The 21254-nt window shown below is 34.0% G+C and overlaps 1 protein-coding gene across 3 annotated transcripts in view; it reads left to right on the top strand.

The window, feature by feature from the left end:
• Positions 1-21254, top strand: part of MON2 (MON2 homolog, regulator of endosome-to-Golgi trafficking) — a 125009-nt gene that overhangs the window by 58189 nt on the left and 45566 nt on the right. For all 3 annotated transcript variants that reach the window (XM_081249975.1, XM_081249974.1, XM_081249976.1), the window contains exons 13-23: positions 770-851; positions 1993-2177; positions 2964-3076; positions 3420-3524; positions 3874-3954; positions 4033-4106; positions 4197-4287; positions 9239-9340; positions 10454-10564; positions 12049-12224; positions 14086-14248. In XM_081249975.1, coding sequence (XP_081106101.1) covers positions 770-851; positions 1993-2177; positions 2964-3076; positions 3420-3524; positions 3874-3954; positions 4033-4106; positions 4197-4287; positions 9239-9340; positions 10454-10564; positions 12049-12224; positions 14086-14248 — 1283 coding nt within the window. The remainder of the gene's footprint in view (positions 1-769; positions 852-1992; positions 2178-2963; positions 3077-3419; positions 3525-3873; positions 3955-4032; positions 4107-4196; positions 4288-9238; positions 9341-10453; positions 10565-12048; positions 12225-14085; positions 14249-21254) is intronic.

The following is a 21254-nucleotide window of genomic DNA, read 5'->3' as shown; positions in this document are numbered from 1 at the left end:
CCCCCACAGCCATAAATAAATAAATAAATAAATTTTAAAGATCTTTAAAAAATAAATAAAAATAAAAACATATATCTCTCTATATTAAATACCATGAGGTCACACCAATTTTTTCAATTCCAGTTTAATACCACAGGGTTTACTTTTAACTTTCCATATTTGTAATTTCCTTCTCCAACAGTGAGAAACCTGATCCTGTTTTACTCCGTGTATTTACTTATTTGCACGATATACAGTGTATGTAACCAGTCTCGTAGCTGAGCCTGCTTATCACAGTGTCTCACTGCCAGCTGGTCACACAGGCCGAAAGTTTGGCCCAATGAAATGGAAGGGAATAGGAACTGATATTATATATATAAATATATATATATTTTGAAGATCACTTTTGTAAGAAAGATCTTATCATTGATATGGTAAAACTACTCAGTTTTAAAACTTCTTGGGAATTCCCTGGTGGTCCAGTGTTTAGGACTTTGCGCTCTCACTGCTGAGGGACCATGTTCCATCCCTGGTTGGGGTACTAAGATCCCACAAGCCACATGGCACAACCAAAAAAAAACGTCTTGAATTCTGAAACTATGGTATGGTTTTAAAATTTTCATTTATTCAGATATATATTAAATGTTACAGCTTTATTATTTAATAATTGAGTTGTTTTTGGAATATTTGCTATATTACCAAGTGATAAGGGGGATTATAGAGTTTGACATACTGTCAAGTGCTGTGACATCTGTAATTATCATTAAATATTGTATGTTTTTCCTTTAAGTTAGTAGAGCCGTTTGGGAAGAAATGGTGAATGCCTGCTGGTGTGGTCTGCTTGCTGCACTCTCACTCCTTCTTGATGCCAGGTATTAAGTCTTTGTAAGTTTTATATTGCATGTGGCAGTTAAAAAGAAAACAACAAACCATTAAAATGGTTTCCTTAAATTTATCCTGAGAATTATTTCCTAATACTAGTTTTTATGTTCGTGGAATGTTATTATTTTTCTGCCATCCTCTTCCCCCATCCTATTGTCACATGTTATAATGGAAAATACAATCCTAAAATAACAGAATGCCCTTTTCTTTTCTTTTTTTTTAACATCTTTATTGGAGTATAATTGCTTTACAATGGTGTGTTAGTTTCTGCTGTATAACAAAGTGTATCAATATACATATATCCATATCCCCATATCTCCTCCCTCTTGCGTCTCCCTCCCCCCATCCCTATCCCACCCCTTTAGGTGGACACAAAGCACTGAGTTGATCTCCCTGTGCTATGCTATGTGGCTGCTTCCCACTAGCTATCTATTTTACATTTGGTGGTGTATATATGTCAGTGCTACTCTCTCACTTCGTCCCAGCTTACACTTCCCCCTCCCTGTGTCCTCAAGTCCAGTCTCTACATCTGTGTCTTTATTCCTGTCCTGCCCCTAGGTTCATCAGAATCTTTTTTCTTTTTTTTTTAGATTCCATATATATGTGTTAGCATATGGTATTTGTTTTTCTCTTTCTGACTTGCTTCACTCTGTATGACAGACTCTAGGTCCATCCACCTCACTACAAATAACTCAATTTTGTTTCTTTTTATGGGTGAGTGATATTCCATTGTATATATGTGCCACATTTTCTTTATCCACAGAATGCCTTTTTCATTTTAAGCTTTACTACTACTTCTACAATGATGATGATTATATTATTCAATTATTTTTGATGTTTTTCTTCAGAATTATAGAATTTACTGATTTTAAAATGCTTGATATTTTTAAGTTACATCTTTGAGTTCTTGACCATTTTCTTCATTAATGAATATATGTGTCATAAATTGCTTTTAACCAGTTCAAATTTTCAGATGTTTATTATTTAAAAGTTCTTCTTAAGTAGACTGATTTTGACAATGTATTAAATAGATTTTCTTAAAACTTTACTGACTGCCTAATTCCACATCATGTTTGGCAGCATAATTTAAAATAAATTAATCATACTAAATAAAATTCTTTTTCTTTTCAGCACAGATGAAGCTGCCACTGAGAATATTTTAAAAGCTGAACTGACTATGGCTGCTCTTTGTGGAAGACTGGGCCTTGTAACTTCAAGAGATGCCTTTATAACTGCAATATGCAAAGGTTCCCTGCCTCCCCATTATGCTCTTACTGTATTGAATACCACCACTGCAGCCACACTTTCCAACAAATGTAAGATTTCAGCTTCCTCAGAGTTCTCTTCATCTAGTGGGGTGACATGGCATAGGGAAAAGATTATAGAAATTCTGAGTTCAAGCCTCTGCTTTTCCACTCACTGAGTCTCTGACCTCTGTGGGAAGTTAATGTCCCTGAGCCTCAATTTCTTCCATCTTTTTAAAACAATGGAGGTGGGAGTAGGGCAGAATAATACCAATTTTAAACAATGATTGTGAGGATAAAAGAAGATAAATCTAGAAGTCCTTTGTAAACTCTAGCATACTGTTGAAATGGGAGTGGTTAGTTTGTTTTGTTTTTAATGGAACTAGTAGAACAGTAATGTTTGCCACCACTTAGATTAAGTTGACATTCAAAAAAATTTTTTTTCTTGTTGATTACTTTGTTACATGTTACATGTCATATAAATAAATTTCAGTGTGATGCTCAGTTTTCAAACTGAAAATGTGAGTATTGGTCTCTCTTCAACTTTAAGTAGAAAAGTTTACTGGGAATACATGTTTAAAACAGTAAGTGTCCTAAATTCTATTTTGCTTGTGAAGCAATCTACCAAAGTTTTATAATTTGTTAAAGCTATATATAAAATTACTTAATATTTGCCTAACTTGTCTTTATTCTTTCACCTCCTGGGTTTTCAAAATGTTTGCATATAGATAATAGCTAACTAAATAAATGTCATAGATGAACTTATTTTAATCAAATTAATGTTTTAAAATATAACATTACTTTGAGTACAACATGAAAAGTATATTTTAATTATTTAGGTTTTCCTTTGTGTTCTAGCATATTCCATTCAGGGCCAAAGTGTTATGATGATCAGTCCATCAAGTGAATCTCACCAGCAAGTTGTGGCAGTGGGTCAACCGCTAGCAGTCCAGCCTCAAGGGACAGTAATGGTAAAGTACTTTTTCTTTTCTTGGTAACCAATTAATACTAATTAACTATCAAGGAAATCTTTCGTACCTTTTTTATGTTTCTCAAAATTCATCATTATACTTACTTTTATCTGAATGATACTTTTAGAAAAACTAGATAAATATGGAGTGACATTATTATAACCAACTATGATAACACAACTTTTAAGCAAATGAATTTGTTCTGTACAAAACCATCCAAGCCTATTTTCTTAGTATTTTTGTTTTTTAGTAAAAAAATTTGAATACGTTAATACTTCTTTATAAGCTTATAATTTTCAAGAATGCATAACAGTTCTTGCAAATATATCCTTTTTTAATATAGCTAACTTCCAAAAATATCCAGTGTATGAGGACTTTACTTAACTTGGCACACTGCCATGGGGCTGTTCTTGGAACATCATGGCAACTTGTCCTGGCAACTCTACAGGTATGTTGTAGCCTCTGGGTCAGAGGCCAATGTTGTTTTTATATCTAAATGCTAACAGTTAAACTTACCAGTGCCTATCGGTCCTTTGGGCAGGCCTGAATAGACAGTAAGTATGAAAAAGAAGTCAGAAAAAGAAAAAAGACATGGCTCATATTGTACAAAGCAATGGGATGTTTCTTGTAATGGCCTGTTCTACTGCCTATGTTTGGTGTAATAAGTCTTTTGTATGAATATTAATTACTAATTTATATTTAGTTATTAGATACCTACTACTGATTTTAGTTTTAGTTACTGGAATTTTTGTAGGTTTATAAATTTCTTTGTTTTGATTTTTTTTTTTTTTTAACAGCACCTAGTATGGATTCTGGGATTAAAGCCTAGTAGTGGTGGTGCCTTGAAACCTGGGAGAGCTGTAGAAGGACCCAGTACAGTAAGCTCTAGTCATTCTTACTCAATTAGTACTTCTCAAAATGTTTATATGTTACATTTAATTTTATTCTTCTCTTAGGTTCTAACAACAGCAGTGATGACAGATTTGCCAGTGATTTCCAACATACTTTCAAGACTGTTTGAAAGCTCACAGTAAGAGTCAGGTTTTTTAATTGATACAAACATTATTGTTAGCTGTATATTTTAGATCAGAATGTCTTATTTCTTCATTGTTTTTTTTAGGTATCTTGATGATGTATCATTGCATCATTTAATAAATGCACTTTGTTCCTTATCCCTAGAAGCAATGGATATGGCCTATGGAAATAATAAGGTGTGATATTCTACCTTTCTGTGTTAAATATGGTATATTATTTTGTTTAATAAGGTATATATTCATTATGATCTTAGCGTTTTACAAGTGGGAGTAATACCTTGTAGGCTAGCCCTGTTCTGTTGGGTTTTTATATTTATGGTTGTTATTTGTTGAAGGGGGAGTGAAGAGGACATTTTTTGGCTTATGGTATGTGCCAGTATGTATTATGATTTTAAATTGTGTCCATTTCTCTCATGTACTGAATATTTTAAAAAATATTTCTATAAAGAATAATTCAACACCACATTTATAAATATGTTCCACAAAATGTCACAATAATCCTCATGACTATAACTTATGATTGGGGCAGTACAAGTTTTAAATCAAGGAATATATGTCTCAGTTTCTCTTGCCTTCATTGGGTTGGAAAATAAGGTGCTAATCATTTCTTTCTGAAGGTAATGATTCTCCCTACCTTGAAAATTAAATTTTTGCTTTGTTTGTTGACTAAATGAATAGAACAGTACTTTTGAGAACATTTCTTTCTATACTCAAAATATCATTTTCTGTTAAACTTGGAAAAGCACGGGAATATTTGGGTTTATTTATACCTTAGAAATTATTTAAAATAAAATACTTTCTACATTTTAAAATGAATAAATATAGTACTTGGACCATTTACAAATAAATGAAGACATCCAGAAAATAATTAGAATAGCAGAGAATGCAGCTTATGGTTTATTTAATATCCAACTGTAGGATCCAAAATTATGTTGTCTGCCTAGTCCTTAATTATAATTCTGGGTACTGTGGCTTGTCATCTTGGCTCATGTAATTCATTTAAATATTAGCCAATAAGATCTTATTAGGACAAAGTTTTGTATATTAAAGCATGTAGAGAATTACATAAACATGCAGGTATTTGAAAATATATATTATAGTTTACTCCAAATCAAGGCAAGGATGATATGAAATACAGTGAAGTAATCAAATTCTTGATACCTTCAATAATCCTACATCCTTAAGATTAATTCTTAACACAAAAGTATAATATTTTTAATAGAGTACCGTAATGAAATCTGAGCAAGTTTATATGGTAATGGCTTGAGATTTTATGTATTCACTCAACAAGTACAATATGTTTACTATGTACATGACACTCTGTTAGAAAATATAAAGGAAATGTAAGATTTCTACTTTGAAAGAGCATGTAAACCACTTGGCCCATGGATAAGTGGCAGTTAAGGTAGTAAGAGAGTCTAAATAAATGGTATAGATATTAAGTGATATGAGACCTATTTTCTGAATCCTTATTGACTTGTTACATAAGATTTTTTAGTACATATTTTTACTAAAATGAATTAAAACTAATCAAGATAAATTAAATTTGTGATTGAAGATGAATATTCAAGGAACGGTAGGATATATATATGTATGAAAGGGCAGGTTCATGGAAGTCAGAAGAGAAAAATGTTACATGAAGTTGGGATCAATGAGGATTGAGAAAAAAATAGATTTGAGTATTATTAGTTTATTGTTCACCTTGAGGAGTATAATTTCAATAGAGTTGTAGGAGTAGATGTGATATTTCAGGGAGGCTTGGAGGGAACAGATGTTGAGAAAATGGACACACTGGAATAGAGATGACTTCCCTGAGAATGGGGTCACATCTCTCCATTTTAGGATTTAATTTTGTAAAGTAATGTAGTGATAAGGAATGGAAATAAAAGTTTTTAGAAGTATTCAAGTGTGAACTTTATAAAAATTATTTTTATGGAGGTATAAAACAGTTTATTATTCAGTTGTGCTTTCTGTAAAAATTTATAAATGTTCAGATGTTAAAATAAGTAGAAACATTTGTATTTTTTTTTACTTTTTTTTAAAGTTTATCAATGTTAGGTGTTCTGAGTGAGTTAAATAGCTTAGGAATTAAAATGTATATATCATTGTCCTTTAGGTGTGGCTTTAAAGTGACCAGTCATCTCATTTTTGGTCCTCATTTCAGGAATTTGTGCTAATGTGTTGAGGTGGTAGCTGATAGTAAAGCTTGCAAATTCTTTCTTAGAAGGGGGCAATATTGATGATACTTGTGCAGGCATATTACCAGACTCAGTATAACAACAACAAAAATAATAAAAGAGCTATTATTCTTTGTTTACTGTATGTCAGGTACTAATGTATTTTTATTTAATCATTTAAGACAACTTTGTCAGGTTCAGTAGTAGTAACCCCTTTTTACAGATGAAATATAAAACTAGCTTAAATAACCTGCCTGGGGTCACCTATTTAGTGATTGGTAGAGCTTGGATTTGAACCCACATGTGTCTCATTCAGAGCTCCATTCTTTTTTTTTTTTTTAATTTATTTTCTTTATTTTATTTTTGGCTGCATTGGGCCTTCATTGCCGCACGCAGGCTTTTTCTCTAGTTGCGGAGAGTGGGGGCTACTGTTCGTTGCGGTGAGCAGGCTTGTCACTGCGTTGGCTTCTCGTTGCAGAGCACGGGCCCTAGGTGTGTGGGCTTCAGTAGTTGTTGCGCACGGGCTCAGTAGTTGTGGCTTGCAGGCTCAGTAGTTGTGGTGCATGGGCTTAGTTGCTCGGAGGCATGTGGGATCTTCCCGGACCAGGGCTCGAACCCGTGTCCCCTGCATTGGCAGGTGGTTTCTTAACCACTGTGCCACCAGGTAAGCCCCAGAGCTCCATTCTTAACCACTTCACTTGTGGCTCTAAGTTTTGTGTGCATCAAAGTCAGGTATGGCATTTTTAAAAATTGCACAAGTCAAGGCCACTTTCTAGGCTTCATGAATATAAGAATCTTTGGGTATGAGGTCTGGACATATACATTCTTCTAAATGCTACGTGATTCCTCTGTGTATCCTCATTAGAATAAGAAGAAGGAGGAAAAGGAGGAGGTAATACTAGGCAATTTATGAGGATTTATTATGTGCCAGGCACTTTCTAACGTGAGGTCATTTCTGTATATTATTATCTCCATTTCATAGATTAAAAAAAATTAGTAGCCTTAAAACATGAAATTTTGCCATTTGCAACAACATGGATGGACCTGGAAGGTATTATGCTTAGTGAAATATGTCAGAGAGAGAAAGACAAATACTGTATGTTATCACTTATATGTGGAATAAAAAAAAAAACACAAAATAAAACAACCCCCCCCCAAAAACTAGTGAATATAATTAAAAAAAAGCAAACTAGTAGTTACCAGTGAGGAGAGGAAATGAGGAAGGGGCAAATAGGGTAAGGGAATTAAGAGGTACAAACTCTTTTTTTGTATAAAATAAATAAGCAACAAGGTTATATTGTGTGGCACAGGGAATATAGCCAATATTTTGTAGTAACTATAAATGGAATATAATCTATAAAAATTTTGAATCACTGTGTTGTATACCTGAAACTAATATCATAAATCAGTTATACCTCAATAAAAAAATTACTCAAGGTTACATAGCTATTAAGTGGTAGTACTGACATGTTAAAAGTTCATAGGCCTATGAACTTATATTGTCTCTAGAATGGTGAATTTTTCTACCACAAAAATTTTTAGGGTACGTACAGCATTAGCACACACAGGCAGGGTCAACCTGACTATATTTATCTTAGACCCCAGGGTACTTGGTTTAACGGCTTTTACTAGGAAAGAAAGATAATATCACACATTTTCATAATAGGTTTTTATCAGCCCTGTAAAAATGTTGAGTATAGAATAATTACGAAATCTTTTTCCTTAAAAATTGTAAAACTATTATCCTCTTAATTTGTTTTTAAAGTTTCAGTTGCCTTTTGTTTTTTCTAATGCATTGTCTCCTTTTGAAGTACCACAGCCACTCATCAAAAAATTCTCACGGTTTTAGTCAGCTTAGTTTTCATTTAAGTATATTTTACTACCTCTGTTAATATTGAGTTAGAGATAGTTGCCCTTTGATCTTTTTACTGAAACTGTTCTTATAACACATGGAGCAGGTACTCTAATTTAGCCACTTATGAGGTACACTGACTCCCTTTCTGTTGTTGAAATGCCAGCGACTGAGAAACGGGGTTTGTCTTCTGTCTCTGCAGCTTTTCTGTTAGTGTCTAAACTGACAACGCTTATCTCTGCCTCTTCTTGACGTCATGCTTCTTTCCCCTGATCTCTGTTGCCTCCTTTCTGTTTTTTGGGGTTTTTTTTTCGTATTTCCTGATATTAACACATAAACCCTGAGCATTTGAAGACTTCACTAATAAGAATATATATCAGTCAGCTTAGCCTGCCATAACAAAATACTGTAGACTGGATAACTTAAACTATAGAAATTAATTTTCTCATAGTTCTGGAAGCTGTAAGTTCAAAATCAGGTTGCCAGCATGATCAGTTCTGGTGTGGATGCTCTTCCTGGATTGAAAGATGGCTGCCTTCTCACTGTGTCCTCACATGGCAGGGAGAGAGGGAAAGGGAGAGGGAAAAGGGGGAAGAAAAGGGAAAAGGAGTGTGCCTGAGCTCACAAGCTCTTTGGTGTTTGGACATTAATCTTACCGTGTTGGGGCCCCACCCTTATGATCTCATTTAACCTGAATTACTTCTATATAGACCCTATCTCCATATACCATCAGACTGGGGGTTAGAGTTACAGCATATGAAGTTTGGGGGGTGGGGGTCACAATTCAGTCCATAGGCAAATTCTTTCCTTCTGGTCAGAAGACTAGCCATTTTGTGTGTCTGGTATAATTTTTGAATTTTCACTCTTTCCCCACTAAAGCATTCTCTTCCCAACCAAATTTTCCAATTAGGAGCTATTCTAGATACTTGAGGGTGGGCAGAAAGGCTTGTCTTATGATAACTGAGGTTTTGTTCTATTTACTGCTAATTAATCATATATTAATTATAGTCATGCTCTTCACAGTATTCTCAGTTTTATTTACAAGTGAAATACTCAAATTCTCCTTATAATATAAAAATGTATTATGTTTTCTCTCTAGGAACCATCTCTTTTTGCTGTTGCCAAATTGTTAGAAACTGGTCTAGTTAACATGCACCGAATAGAAATTCTATGGAGACCTCTAACTGGCCATCTACTTGAGGTAACCTCTTTTTCTTAATTATTATATTTACTTTTTGTTTAGGATAAAGACATACACAGTGAATTAATAATTGTGGATAACCATAAGAAAAAACAGCATTAACATTTTTTTCTTTGTACTTCTGTTTGTATATTTTATCAGGGACTAAAGTTTTATAGTAATCGTTTTGGTGAAGGAACAGGTTGACTTTTTTGGCTGAAAATGGGTGATATATCAATGAAATCTCTGAAGTCTCCTTCAGCTGATAGCTTGGGACCCCTTTCTTTTATTATATAATCTTTTGATCCCCTCACCTTCAGCTAGTTCTGAAACTTCAAGGCAATTAGCACTGAGACTTCGTACTGAACACTGCTCCTTTACAGCCTTTCCTGTGATTATGAGGTAGCTCTTCTACAAAGGGAAAAAAACCTATTTGGTATCACTAATTATAAATAGTGCCAGGGAATTTTATTTGGATTTCTATTCTCTTGTATTCAGACTGGGGTGAATCTGAAGAATTAGCTGCTTCTTAATAACAGCTGCTTCTATGGAATACATGTTTATGTGCAGTTTAGGTTTAGGTTGTTATGATTGTTTCACATTATCTTAGTAATCTGAGAAAGGTATTCTTAATAGGAAAAAAATGTGCTTGTCTTTTCTTTCTTTTTTTCCCTCCATTTTATTGGGATTACTTTTATGAGCTATTAAAGAATATATGCAGATTTCTTCATTATAGGATTCTCATGAAATGGCAAAAAATAAGTTTTTTCAAATTTTAGCTCAGTGTTTGATTATGAAGATAGACCTGATTAGGAACCTGAGTATCTGCTGCTTTTGTTTATTCTGATGACATCATTTACCTTTATGAAATCCTTTCTTTTCTGTGACTTGTTTAGTTTCATTTTTTATCTTCTGTCTCTCTATTGCTTCCTCTTGCCTCTTATTCAGAAGGTAAGCTTTTGGATATTTTCATATATTCTTCAACCTTTATTGATGCACATTTGATATAATTTTTTAAATATGAAAGAATAGAAAATGTGATGTTTTAATTTTTCTTTTCTCAAACTGATGTGTGATGCATAGCAGAAGTATACAAATTAAATATTAATTTTTTTTCCACATGTATACCCTTAGGTGTGCCAGCATCCAAACTCTCGAATGAGAGAATGGGGAGCAGAAGCTTTAACTTCACTTATTAAAGCAGGATTAACATTTAACCATGATCCTCCACTTTCACAAAACCAGGTAAAAAAAAAAATCTCTTTTTTAAAAGTACTTAATGTAAGATCATCCTCTCCCATGTGTAACTTTTCTTAATTTATCAAATAGATGATAGTCTAAAAGTGGGTCTTGTTGCTTAATATTCTATTTTATTTGTAGGCCATGGATCTCTTACAGAAGGTTGATATGTCTAGATTTTTAGGATTATCTGTATTGAAATTTTTTCTTGTTAATAACACTGAACTAAGTTAATAAATTACCTAGAATTGGTCTCCCGGTCTAGAAGTTTCCCTCTTCATGCAGTGCCAAGACTTCATTTGGGGTCCATACTTTATTAGCCTCTTTTCCTTTGGTCCTTACCTGTCTCTATTTTTATTTTTCCCACTCATTACCCTTACATTGGGAGAAACAAGTGGCAGAAGAGGAAAGCACAATAAAATAGATTTTTATTTTTAAATACTTTTAAAGGTTATTTTATACTTTCAGAGTTTACTTTTGTCATGAATCCTTTGTCCTGACTCCCATAATCATTCACATACATCTTATACAGTTTCTAAAAAGTACACGAAAGTTTTATTATTTGAAGATTGAGTAGGAATGAGGCATTTAATAGCCATTCCCATTGCCCTCTTATCTTACTGTATTGTATGTAGTTATAGTCTACAAATTTCCTCAACAAATAATATTGAGTGCATGCTATGCCAGGCAGTATTTTAGCTGCCTGGGAATAGAATGATGAACAGGACAGAGAAGATCATTTTTATAGAGCTTTCATTTTAGTGATTTCATATTTTTTTCCTACTACAATTTAAGTTTTTTATAACAAAAGCCCTGTTTGTGTATATATCCTCAGCATCTAGTTTAATACCTGGCACATGGTGAGAGCTTAATAAATGTTTGCTCAGTCAGTGAACCAAATAAATGAATCCTTGGAGAGAACAAAATTAAAAATGAAGCAAGTGCTTTCAAATGCTGAAAAGAATAGAACAAAGTGCTTTTTCCACTTTGCAACAGTAAAAAAAATTTTGTGGTTTTATGTCATCTTTGTCTACTGTACTTGTTCATTTTTAGGAGTACTGAGACTTTTAAATTTCAATACATGGGGTATGCATTAATAGAGTGAATGAAAGGTAATTTTAGAAATTGGGAATTGTTTTCTTCTCTCCAAATAGAGCTAGGTATATATAGATATATTTCCTTTAGTGAGATTCATTTATATATGGGTCTATAGTTAATACCTTTTAACATAAGATCACTCCCTATTTATCCTGAAATGTAGCATCTTGAAGATTGATTTTTATTTTCTCTTATTAAAAAGAAAGACATAGATGACAAAATAATCCTAATGATTACTGTTAGAGAAATCTTTTTCAATGTTTATTTTACTAAAAAAATTCTCTTTACCATTGCAGTCTGAGTGGAGGTGAATATAAACTTGAAAGGCAATAGCAGAGCCTTTCTGTGTTCTGGGACTTCTCATTCTAATTAGCTTCTTGCGTCCTTTTCAGAGGCTGCAGTTGCTTTTACTGAACCCATTAAAGGAGATGTCCAGTGTTAACCATCCAGATATCCGACTCAAGCAATTAGAATGTGTGTTGCAGATTCTGCAGAGTCAGGGAGACAGTCTTGGGCCTGGATGGCCGTTAGTGCTTGGAGTTATGGGAGCAATCAGAAATGATCAAGGGTAAGTGTTTAAAATTAACATCCAAAAAGTGATAGGGAAAGGGAATCCCTCCTAAAATCTTGGGATGATGGTTAATTTTTTATGTATGCCCTTCCTGCTTAAGTTTAAGATCTAGAATAGTCTTTCTTACCCTACCTTCAAGTGGCTATAGGGAATTCTTAGGGCTCACGTTTGTTTTGGAAGGATGGAAAAATTGCTGTTTCTTTGCCATTTATACATGAATACAAGGTTCTTACTTAACAATAAGAAAAATGCATCAATCTAACAAACTTTGAAACACATCCAAAGGTTGAGTTTCCTTTTGGTAAACGATTTGGTAAGATGTAAATGAACATTTAGTGTTTGACCTCTCTACATATACTATACTTGCTAGTTAGTCTGATTACATGGGTAAATAGTTCCTGCTCTGAAAGTAGAAACCTGTGGAAAAGGAACAAGGCCTAGGGTCCTAGTAACAAAGTAGTTTGTTATGCTGCAAAAGAATAGGACTCCAAAAAAAAAAAAAAGAAAAAAAGAAAAAAAAAGAATAGGACTCCAGTGGGAGGGGTATATGCCTGTGGAGTGGGGCAGAGCCAAAACTGTAAAGGACCTTGTATGCCTTTATAAATTATTTGGACTTATCCTCAGTACATTTGGGAGGAATTGTAGGATTTTAAGCAGAGGAATGATGTGATTTGTTATGTGTTTGAGATACCTCATTATGTCAGTAGCATGGAGGGGTAAATGGGAAATCCTGCAGCGCTCTCTAGAAGTAGGAGGAGATGGATTTGAGCTACTTAATAGATTGACTGTTGGAGTGAAGGCAGAAATAGCAAACAGAATCAGGGATGACTCCAAGATTTGTGACTTAGGCAGCTTAGTGGATGGTGGTATTATTAACTAAATAGGGAATACAGAAGGAAGAGCACAATTGGAGGAAAGGTATGGACTTGTTTAATGTAAGGTAGTACATTGCAGTGGCGAGATTTAGCAAACATTTGGATATATTTGTCTGTAATTCTGTGGCACGACTCATCTTGTTTTGATGACTAGTTTAGAGTTTTACATGATGGAAATGCTTGAGACTCCTGTGGAAAATTAATTTTTCTTATTTATTTGTAATAACAAATTTCCTTATATACTATAAAATACGAGATGATTAAAGTGGAAAGATATCAGCCAAAGCCTAGATCATCCCAACAGTTATAAAATAGAGTGTGTTGTAAGGATGAAATTAACTAATACATGTAAAATACTTAGAAAGTACACAATATAGTAAATGCTCAATGTGTTAGCTATTTTAATGTTTTTATTATTTTTTTTCACCACCAGAATTTTTCTCCAAAACCATATACTTCTTATGGTCTTCATTTGAAATACAAAATTACTCTTTACTTTTACAGACTAGATGTAGAATTTTAAATAAAATATAATATAGATATAAAAGAATAAGGAACTCATTTTCATTCAGTGAGTGAATTGTGTGTATTCTCCTGTGCTAGGCACCATGCTAGATACTGAGGGTACAGTGGTGAGGAAGTAGCTGTATCCAGTTTCCCTTTTTCATTCAATGTCTATGTTTTGTTTGACTAATTGATGCAATAGAAATAATATGGCATTAGTACATAGTTTCTTTTTTTTTTAGTTTACTGCTTTTATTTCTTATTCCTGTACTTTATTTTTATTTGTTAATTATTTTTAAGTAAGCCTATCTTTTTTTACATTTATGTAAATGATGAAGTACTCTATAATCTACCTTAGGGAAGATTTTCTTGTTCGAATTTTAAAATAAAATTTTACTTCAAATTATTGTAGGTATGTATTTTTCCTTGCATTTATGTTAAATACATGAGTATAAATTTCTTTTCTTTTGTATTTTCAGAGAATCCTTGATACGAACTGCATTCCAGTGTCTTCAGTTGGTTGTGACAGATTTTCTACCAACAATGCCTTGCACTTGCCTGCAGATAGTTGTAGATGTTGCAGGTAGCTTTGGACTTCATAACCAAGAGCTTAATATTAGTTTAACTTCAATAGGTTTATTGGTAAGTATCATTGCCTTCCTCATATAATCTAGAAATCACTGTTTGCAATTGAGAGTGAATGCCAAGCTAATGCTATGCTTTTGACTCTATAGGAGTCATTTAAATGACTTTTAAGTACGAAACTTATTCCTTGTATGAAGGGTTAAATAATCTCATTTAAGAAATGATTATTTAAAAGCAGAGTATTTGGGATACTTTTGATATATTGAGCTGAAATTTGGCTTTTGTAAGGTTTGTTATGGGAGGATTTAGTAAACAAATAATAGTACATACAAGAGAAATATTCAGTTGACTCTGCTGTGAAGGGTAATTGATTTCTTTTTAAATTTAATTTTATTTATTTTTTTATACAGCAGGTTCTTATTATCTATTTTATACATATTAGTGTACATATGTCAATCCCAATCTCCCAGTTCATCCTACCACCACCATTACCCCCTTTCCCCCCTTGGTGTCCATACATTTGTTCTCTACATCTGTGTCTCTATTTCTGCCTTGCAAACTGGTTCATCTGTACCCTTTTTCTAGATTCCACATATGTGCGTTAATATACGATATTTGTTTTTCTCTTTCTGACTTACTTCACTCTGTATCACAGTCTCTAGGTCCATCCATGTCTGAACAAATGACCCAATTTCGTTCCTTTTTATGGCGGAGTAATATTCCATTGTGTACATGTGCCACGTCTTCTTTATCCATGCATCTGTGGATGGGCATTTAGGTTGCTTGCATGACCTGGCTATTGTAAATAATGCTGCAATGAACATTGGGGTGCCTGTGTCTTTTTGAATTATGGTTTTCTCTGGGTATATGCCCAGTAGTGGGATTGCTGGGTCATATGATAATTCTATTTTTAGTTTTTTAAGGAACCTCCATACTGTTCTCCATAGTGGCTGTATCAATTTACATTCCCACCAACAGTGCAAGAGGGTTCCCTTTTCTCCACACCCTCCCCAGCATTTGTTTGTAGGTTTTCTGATGATGCCCATTCCAACCAGTGTGAGTTGATACCTCATTGTAGATTTGATTTGTATTTCTCTAATAATTAATGATGTTGAACACCTTTTTTTTGTTTTTAAGCCTTCATGCTTCTTATTTTTTTTATTTCTAAATTTGTTTATTTATTTATTCATTTATGGCTGCATTGGGTCTTCGTTGCTGCGCACGGACTTTCTCTAGTTGCGGAGAGCAGGGGCTACTCTTCATTGCGGTGTGTGGGCTTCTCATTGTGGTGGCTTCTCTTGTTACGGAACATGGGCTCTAGGCACGTGAGCTTCAATAGTTGTGGCATACAGGCTCAGTAGTTGTGGCTCGTGGGCTCTAGAGCGCAGGCTCAGTAGTTGTGGTGCACAGGCTTAGTTGCTTTGCGGCATGTAAGATCTTCCCGGACCAGGGCTCGAACCCGTGTCCCCTGCATTGGCAGATGGATTCTCAACCACTGCGACACCAGGGAAGTCCGAGCAGCTTTTCCTGTGCCTTTTGGCCATCTGTATGTCTTCTTTGGTGAAATGTCTATTTAGGTCTTCTGCCCATTTTTGGATTGGGTTGTTTGTTTTTTAAATATTGAATTGTATGAGCTGTTTATATATTTTGGAGATTAATTCTTTGTCCGTTGATTCGTTTGCAAATATTTTCTTCCATTCTGAGGGTTGTCTTTTCGTTTTGTTTATAGTTTCCTTTGCTGTGCAAAAGCTTTTAAGTTTCATTAGGTCCCATTTGTTTATTTTTGTTTTTATTTCCAATACTCTAGGAGGTGGGTCAAAAAAGATCTTGCTGTGATTTATGTCAAAGAGTGTTCTTCCTATGTTTTCCTCTCAGAGTTTTATAGTGTCCGGTCTTACATTTAGGTTTCTAATCCATTTTGAGTTTATTGTTGTGTATGGTGTAAGGGAGGGTTCTAACTTCATTCTTTTACATGTAGCTGTCCAGTTTTCCTAGCACCCCTTTTTTTTTTTTTTGCGGTACGTGGGCCTCTCACTGTTGTGGCCTCTCCCATTGTGGAGCACAGGCTCCGGACGCGCAAGCTCAGCAGCCGTGGCTCACGAGCCCAGCCTCTCCGTGGCATGTGGAATGTTCCTGGACCGGGGCACGAACCTGTGTCCCCTGCATCGGCAGGCGGACTCTCAACCACTGCGCCACCAGGGAAGCCCTAACTTTGGGGTTTTTTTGTTCTTCTTTCTCTAATTGCTTTGGGTGTAAGGTTAGGTTGTTTATTTGAGTTGTTTCTTGTTTCTTGAGGAAGGACTGTATTGCTATAAACTTCCCTCTTAGAACTGCTTTTGCTGCTTCCCATAGGTTTTGGGTCATCGTGTTTTCATTGTCATTTGTTTCTAGGTATTTTTTGCTTTCCTCTTTGATTTCTTCAGTGATCTCTTGGTTATTTAGTAGTGTATTTTTTAGCCTCCATGTGTTTGTATTTTTTACAGATTTTTTCCTGTAATTGATACCTAGTCTCAGTGTTGTGATCAGAAAAGATACTTGATATGATTTCAGTTTTCTTAAATTTACCAAGGCTTGATTTGTGACCCAAGATATGATCTTTCCTGGAGAATGTTCCATGAGCACTTGAGAAGAAAGTGTATTCTGTTGGTTTTGGATGGAATGTCCTATAAATATCAATTAACTCCATCTTGTTTAATGTATCATTTAAAGCTTGTGTTCCCTTATTTATTTTCATTTTGGATGATCTGTTCACTGGTGAAAGTGGGGTGTTAAAGTCCCCTACTATGATTGTGTTACTGTCAGTTTCCCTTTTTATGGCTGTTGGCATCTGCCTTATGTATTGAGGAGCTCCTATGTCGGGTGCATAAATATTTACAATTGTTATATCTTCTTCTTGGATTGATCCCTTGATCATTATGTAGTGTTCTTCTTTGTAATAGTCTTTATTTTAAAGTCTATTTTGTCTGATGTGAGAGTTGCTACTCCAACTTTCTTTTGATTTCCATTTGCATGGAATATCTTTTTCCATCCCCTCACTTTCAGTCTGTATGTGTCCCTAGGTCTGAAGGGGGTCTCTTGTCGACAGCATATATACGGGTCTTGTTTTTGTATCCATTCAGCAAGCCTGTGTCTTTTGTTTGAAGCATTTAATTCATTCACATTTAAGGTAATTATCGATATGTATGTTCCTATTACTATTTTCTTAATTGTTTTGGGTTGTTTTTATAGGTTCTTTTCTTCTGTTTTGTTTCCCACTTAGAGAAGTTTCTATAGCATTTGCTGCAGAGCTGGTTTGGTGGTGCTGTATTCCCTTAGCTTTTGCTTATCTGTAAAGGTTTTAATTTCTCCGTCGAATCTGAATGAGATCCTTGCCGGGTAGAGTAATCTTGGTTGTAGGTGCTTCCCTTTCATCACTTAAAATACATCATACCACCCCCTTCTGGCTTGTAGAGTTTCTGCTGAGAAATCAGCTGTTGATCTTATGGGAGTTCCCTTGTATGTTATTTGTCATTTTTCCCTTGTTGCTCTTAATAATTTTTCTTTGTCTTTAATTTTTGTCAGTTTGATTACTTCGTGTCTCAGTGTGTTTCTCCTTGGGTTTATCCTGCCTGGGACTCTCTGCACTTCCTGGATTTGGGCAGCTATTTCTTTTCCCATGTTAGGGAAGTTTTCAGCTATAATCTTCAAATATTTTCTTGGGTCCTTTCTCTCTCTCTTCTTCTTCTGGGATCCCTATAATGCGAACGTTGGTGCATTTCATGTTGTCCCAGAGGTCTCTTAGGCTGTCTTTATTTCTTTTCATTCTATTTTCTTTATTCTGTTCTGCGGCAGTGAATTCCACAATTCTGTCTTCCAGGTTACTTATCCGTTCTTCTGCCTCAGTTATTCTGCTATTGATTCCTTCCAGTATGTTTTTCATTTCAGTTATTGTATTGTTCATCTCTGTTTGTTTGTTCTGTAATTCTTCTAAGTGTTTGTTCTTTAATTCTTCCAGGTCTTTGTTAAACATTTCTTTCATCTTCTCGATCTTTGCCTCCATTCTTTTTCCGAGGTCTTGGATCATGTTCACTATCATTATTCTGAATTCTTTTTCTGGAAGGTTGCCTATCTCCACTTCATTTAGTTGTTTCTCTGGTGTTTTATATTGTTCCTTCATCTGGTACATAGTCCTCTGCCTTTACATTTTGTGTATCTTTCTGTGAATGTGGTTTTTGTTCCACAGGCTGCAGGATTGTAGTTCTTCTTGCTTCTGCTGTCTCAAGGGTAACTGATTTTTAACGTTATTTTCGTAGTAACATTTTTTTTAAATTGAAGTATAGTTGATTTACAATGTTGTGTTAATTTCTGCTGTACGGCAAAGTAATTCAGTTATACATATATATATACATTATCTTTTATATTCCTTTCCATTATGGTTTATCATAGGATATTGAGTATAGTTCCCTGTGCTATATACAGTAGGACCTTGTTGTTTATCAATTCTAAATAGTTTGTATCTGCTAACACCAAATTCTTAATCCATCCATCCCTCACCCCTCTTCCCCTTGGCAACCACAAGTTTGTTCTTTATGTGTGTGAATCTGTTTCTGTTTCATAGGTAGGTTCATTTGTATCGTATTTTATATTCCATATATAAGTGATATCATATGGTATTTTTCTTTCTCTTTCTGACAGTAGTAACATTTTTATGTACTACTTATTTAGGAAGTAAAGCTTCAATAAAGACTTTACCATTTACATAGTCCTGTAGTGTGTCAACACTGCTTAGTTAGGTGTTTAGGAGATAGCATATAATAGTGAGAGAGCCTAGACTGTGGAAACAGATATACATGTACTATTTTAATTCTGTCTGCATCTTGTTCATTGTTAAACTGTTGACCTCTTGAGCCTCATTTCACTTATCTTGAGTATAGAAATAATTAAATCTATGTTAAGGTATTGTTAATATTACATTAAACATATAGAGAAGAAAACAGTATACATTTATTTAAAGGCAATTATTTAGACTTTTAAATACATATTATAATTCAGAAGTTTTTAAGGTCAAACTTAATGTTCCTTACAACTAGATAAGCTAATATTTTACAATTAAAAATGTAATCATAGGGGAAAGCATAGGCATGTTGAGTATTTAATTGCTCCCAAAGAGTGGTTGGTTAATTCAGTGTTGATTAAATTACTGCTACTCCTTTATTTTACGTTTATGTTCATAGGTATTGTATTCTCTTCATTTTTACAATTGACGTAATTCTCATTAATTCACATACCTTACTGTGGTTGACAATGAACTCAATAAGACATGTTTGGAGATATTAATTACTCTTGTATGAAATTACAAAATATTATTAAATGATAGTAAGGGATTGTTTAATAATTTTGTTAGGGTAATAATGGTATCATGGTTATGTTTTTTAAAGCCTTTTCTAGTAGAGATTATAAAATATAGGCATGAAGAAAATATGACAAAATGTTAACAATTGTTATATCTAGATGTGGTGGTTATATCAGTATATTGATATATTCTCCCTGTTTTTCTGTATGTTCTTGAAATTTTTCATATTAAACATTTTTTTTCTTTTTCATTGTTCTTCATTTCTTTTAATTTTTACTGTGAAGTAAAGATATACCCAGACACCTCAGTACCCATCACCCAAGCCAGGAAATGGCACATCACCCTACTTAAGACCCTTCATATGCCCCTCTCAGATTGCACTGGTCTCCTCTGTCAAAGTCATTAGTATCCTGAAATTTCTGTTACTTGCTTCCCTGTTTTTCTTTATAGTTTTTATCACTTCATGCTTTTATATTTAAATAATATATTGTTTGCAATTGCCTGTTTATTAAACAGAATAAGTAGAATCATACTTTAATCTTCTGTTGTTTCTTTGCTCAACATTTATTTTTGAGATTCATCCCTGGTGATTTAATCATGCAGTATTTCATTGTATGATTATACCACAATTTAATGATCCAGTCTACCTTTGGTGAACATTTGGATTATTTCTTGGTCTTTGCAATTATGAGCAATGCTGTCATAAAGATTCTTGCACTTGTGCAAGGAATTTTTTGAGGGCACATAGCCTACATTGGAATTGCTGGGTCTTTATGTATGTGCATGTTCAACTTTCTAGGTAGAACCAACTTGTTTTCTTTTTTTCTTTTATTTATTGAGGTATAGTTGATTTATAATATACTAGTTTCAGGTGTACAACATAGTGATTCAAAATTTTTATGATTATACTCCATTTAAAGTTATTATAAAATATTGGCTATATTCCCTGTGCTTTACAATATTTCCTTGTAGCTTGTTTATTTTATACATAGTAGTTTATACCTCTTAATCTCCTATTCCTATATTGTCCCTTCCCACTTCCATCTCCCCTCTAGCTTGTTCTGTATGAGTCTCTTTCTCTGTTGTTGTATTCATTTGTTTGAATCATCTTAGATTCTGCATATAAATGATAACATACAGTATTTGTTTTTCTTTGTCTTATTTCGCTAACCATAATACCTTCCAGGTTCATCCATGTTGTTGAAAAAGGCAAATTTTCATTCTTCTTTATGGCTGAGTAGTATTCCATTGTGTGTGTGTGTGTGTGCGTGTGTGTGTACGTGTATGTATATACAGAGAGAGATAGATATACATATATATATAATATATACAATCTATTTATTTACCTATCTAGCTACCACATCTTCTTTATCCATTCATCTGTTGATGGGCACTTAGGTACCTCTATATCTTGGCTATTGTAAATAGTGCTGCTATGAACATTGGGGTGCATGTGTCTTTTCAAATTAGTGTTTTCATTTTTTCCGAATATATATCCAGGAGTGGAATTTCTGGATCATATGGTAGTTCTATTTTTAGTTTTTTGAGGAACCTCCATATTGTTTTCCACATTGACTGCACCAATGTTTTCAAATTATTAATGTTAGCACAAGGTTGCTCCCTCAAATTCTGAAATCAGATAGAGGCACTTGACAGAAGAGGAGATATTTTCATTAAATCCATTCTACTAGAAAAGGAGTTTCTGAAATAATTGTTTTTTTAATTCTGAAA

Source organism: Mesoplodon bidens, assembly GCF_964165515.1.
Source record: "Mesoplodon bidens genome assembly, chromosome: 11".
Lineage (NCBI taxonomy): Eukaryota > Metazoa > Chordata > Mammalia > Artiodactyla > Ziphiidae > Mesoplodon > Mesoplodon bidens.
The sequence above is the reverse complement of the archived record's forward strand: the minus strand, read 5'-3'. Positions and strand labels throughout refer to the sequence as shown.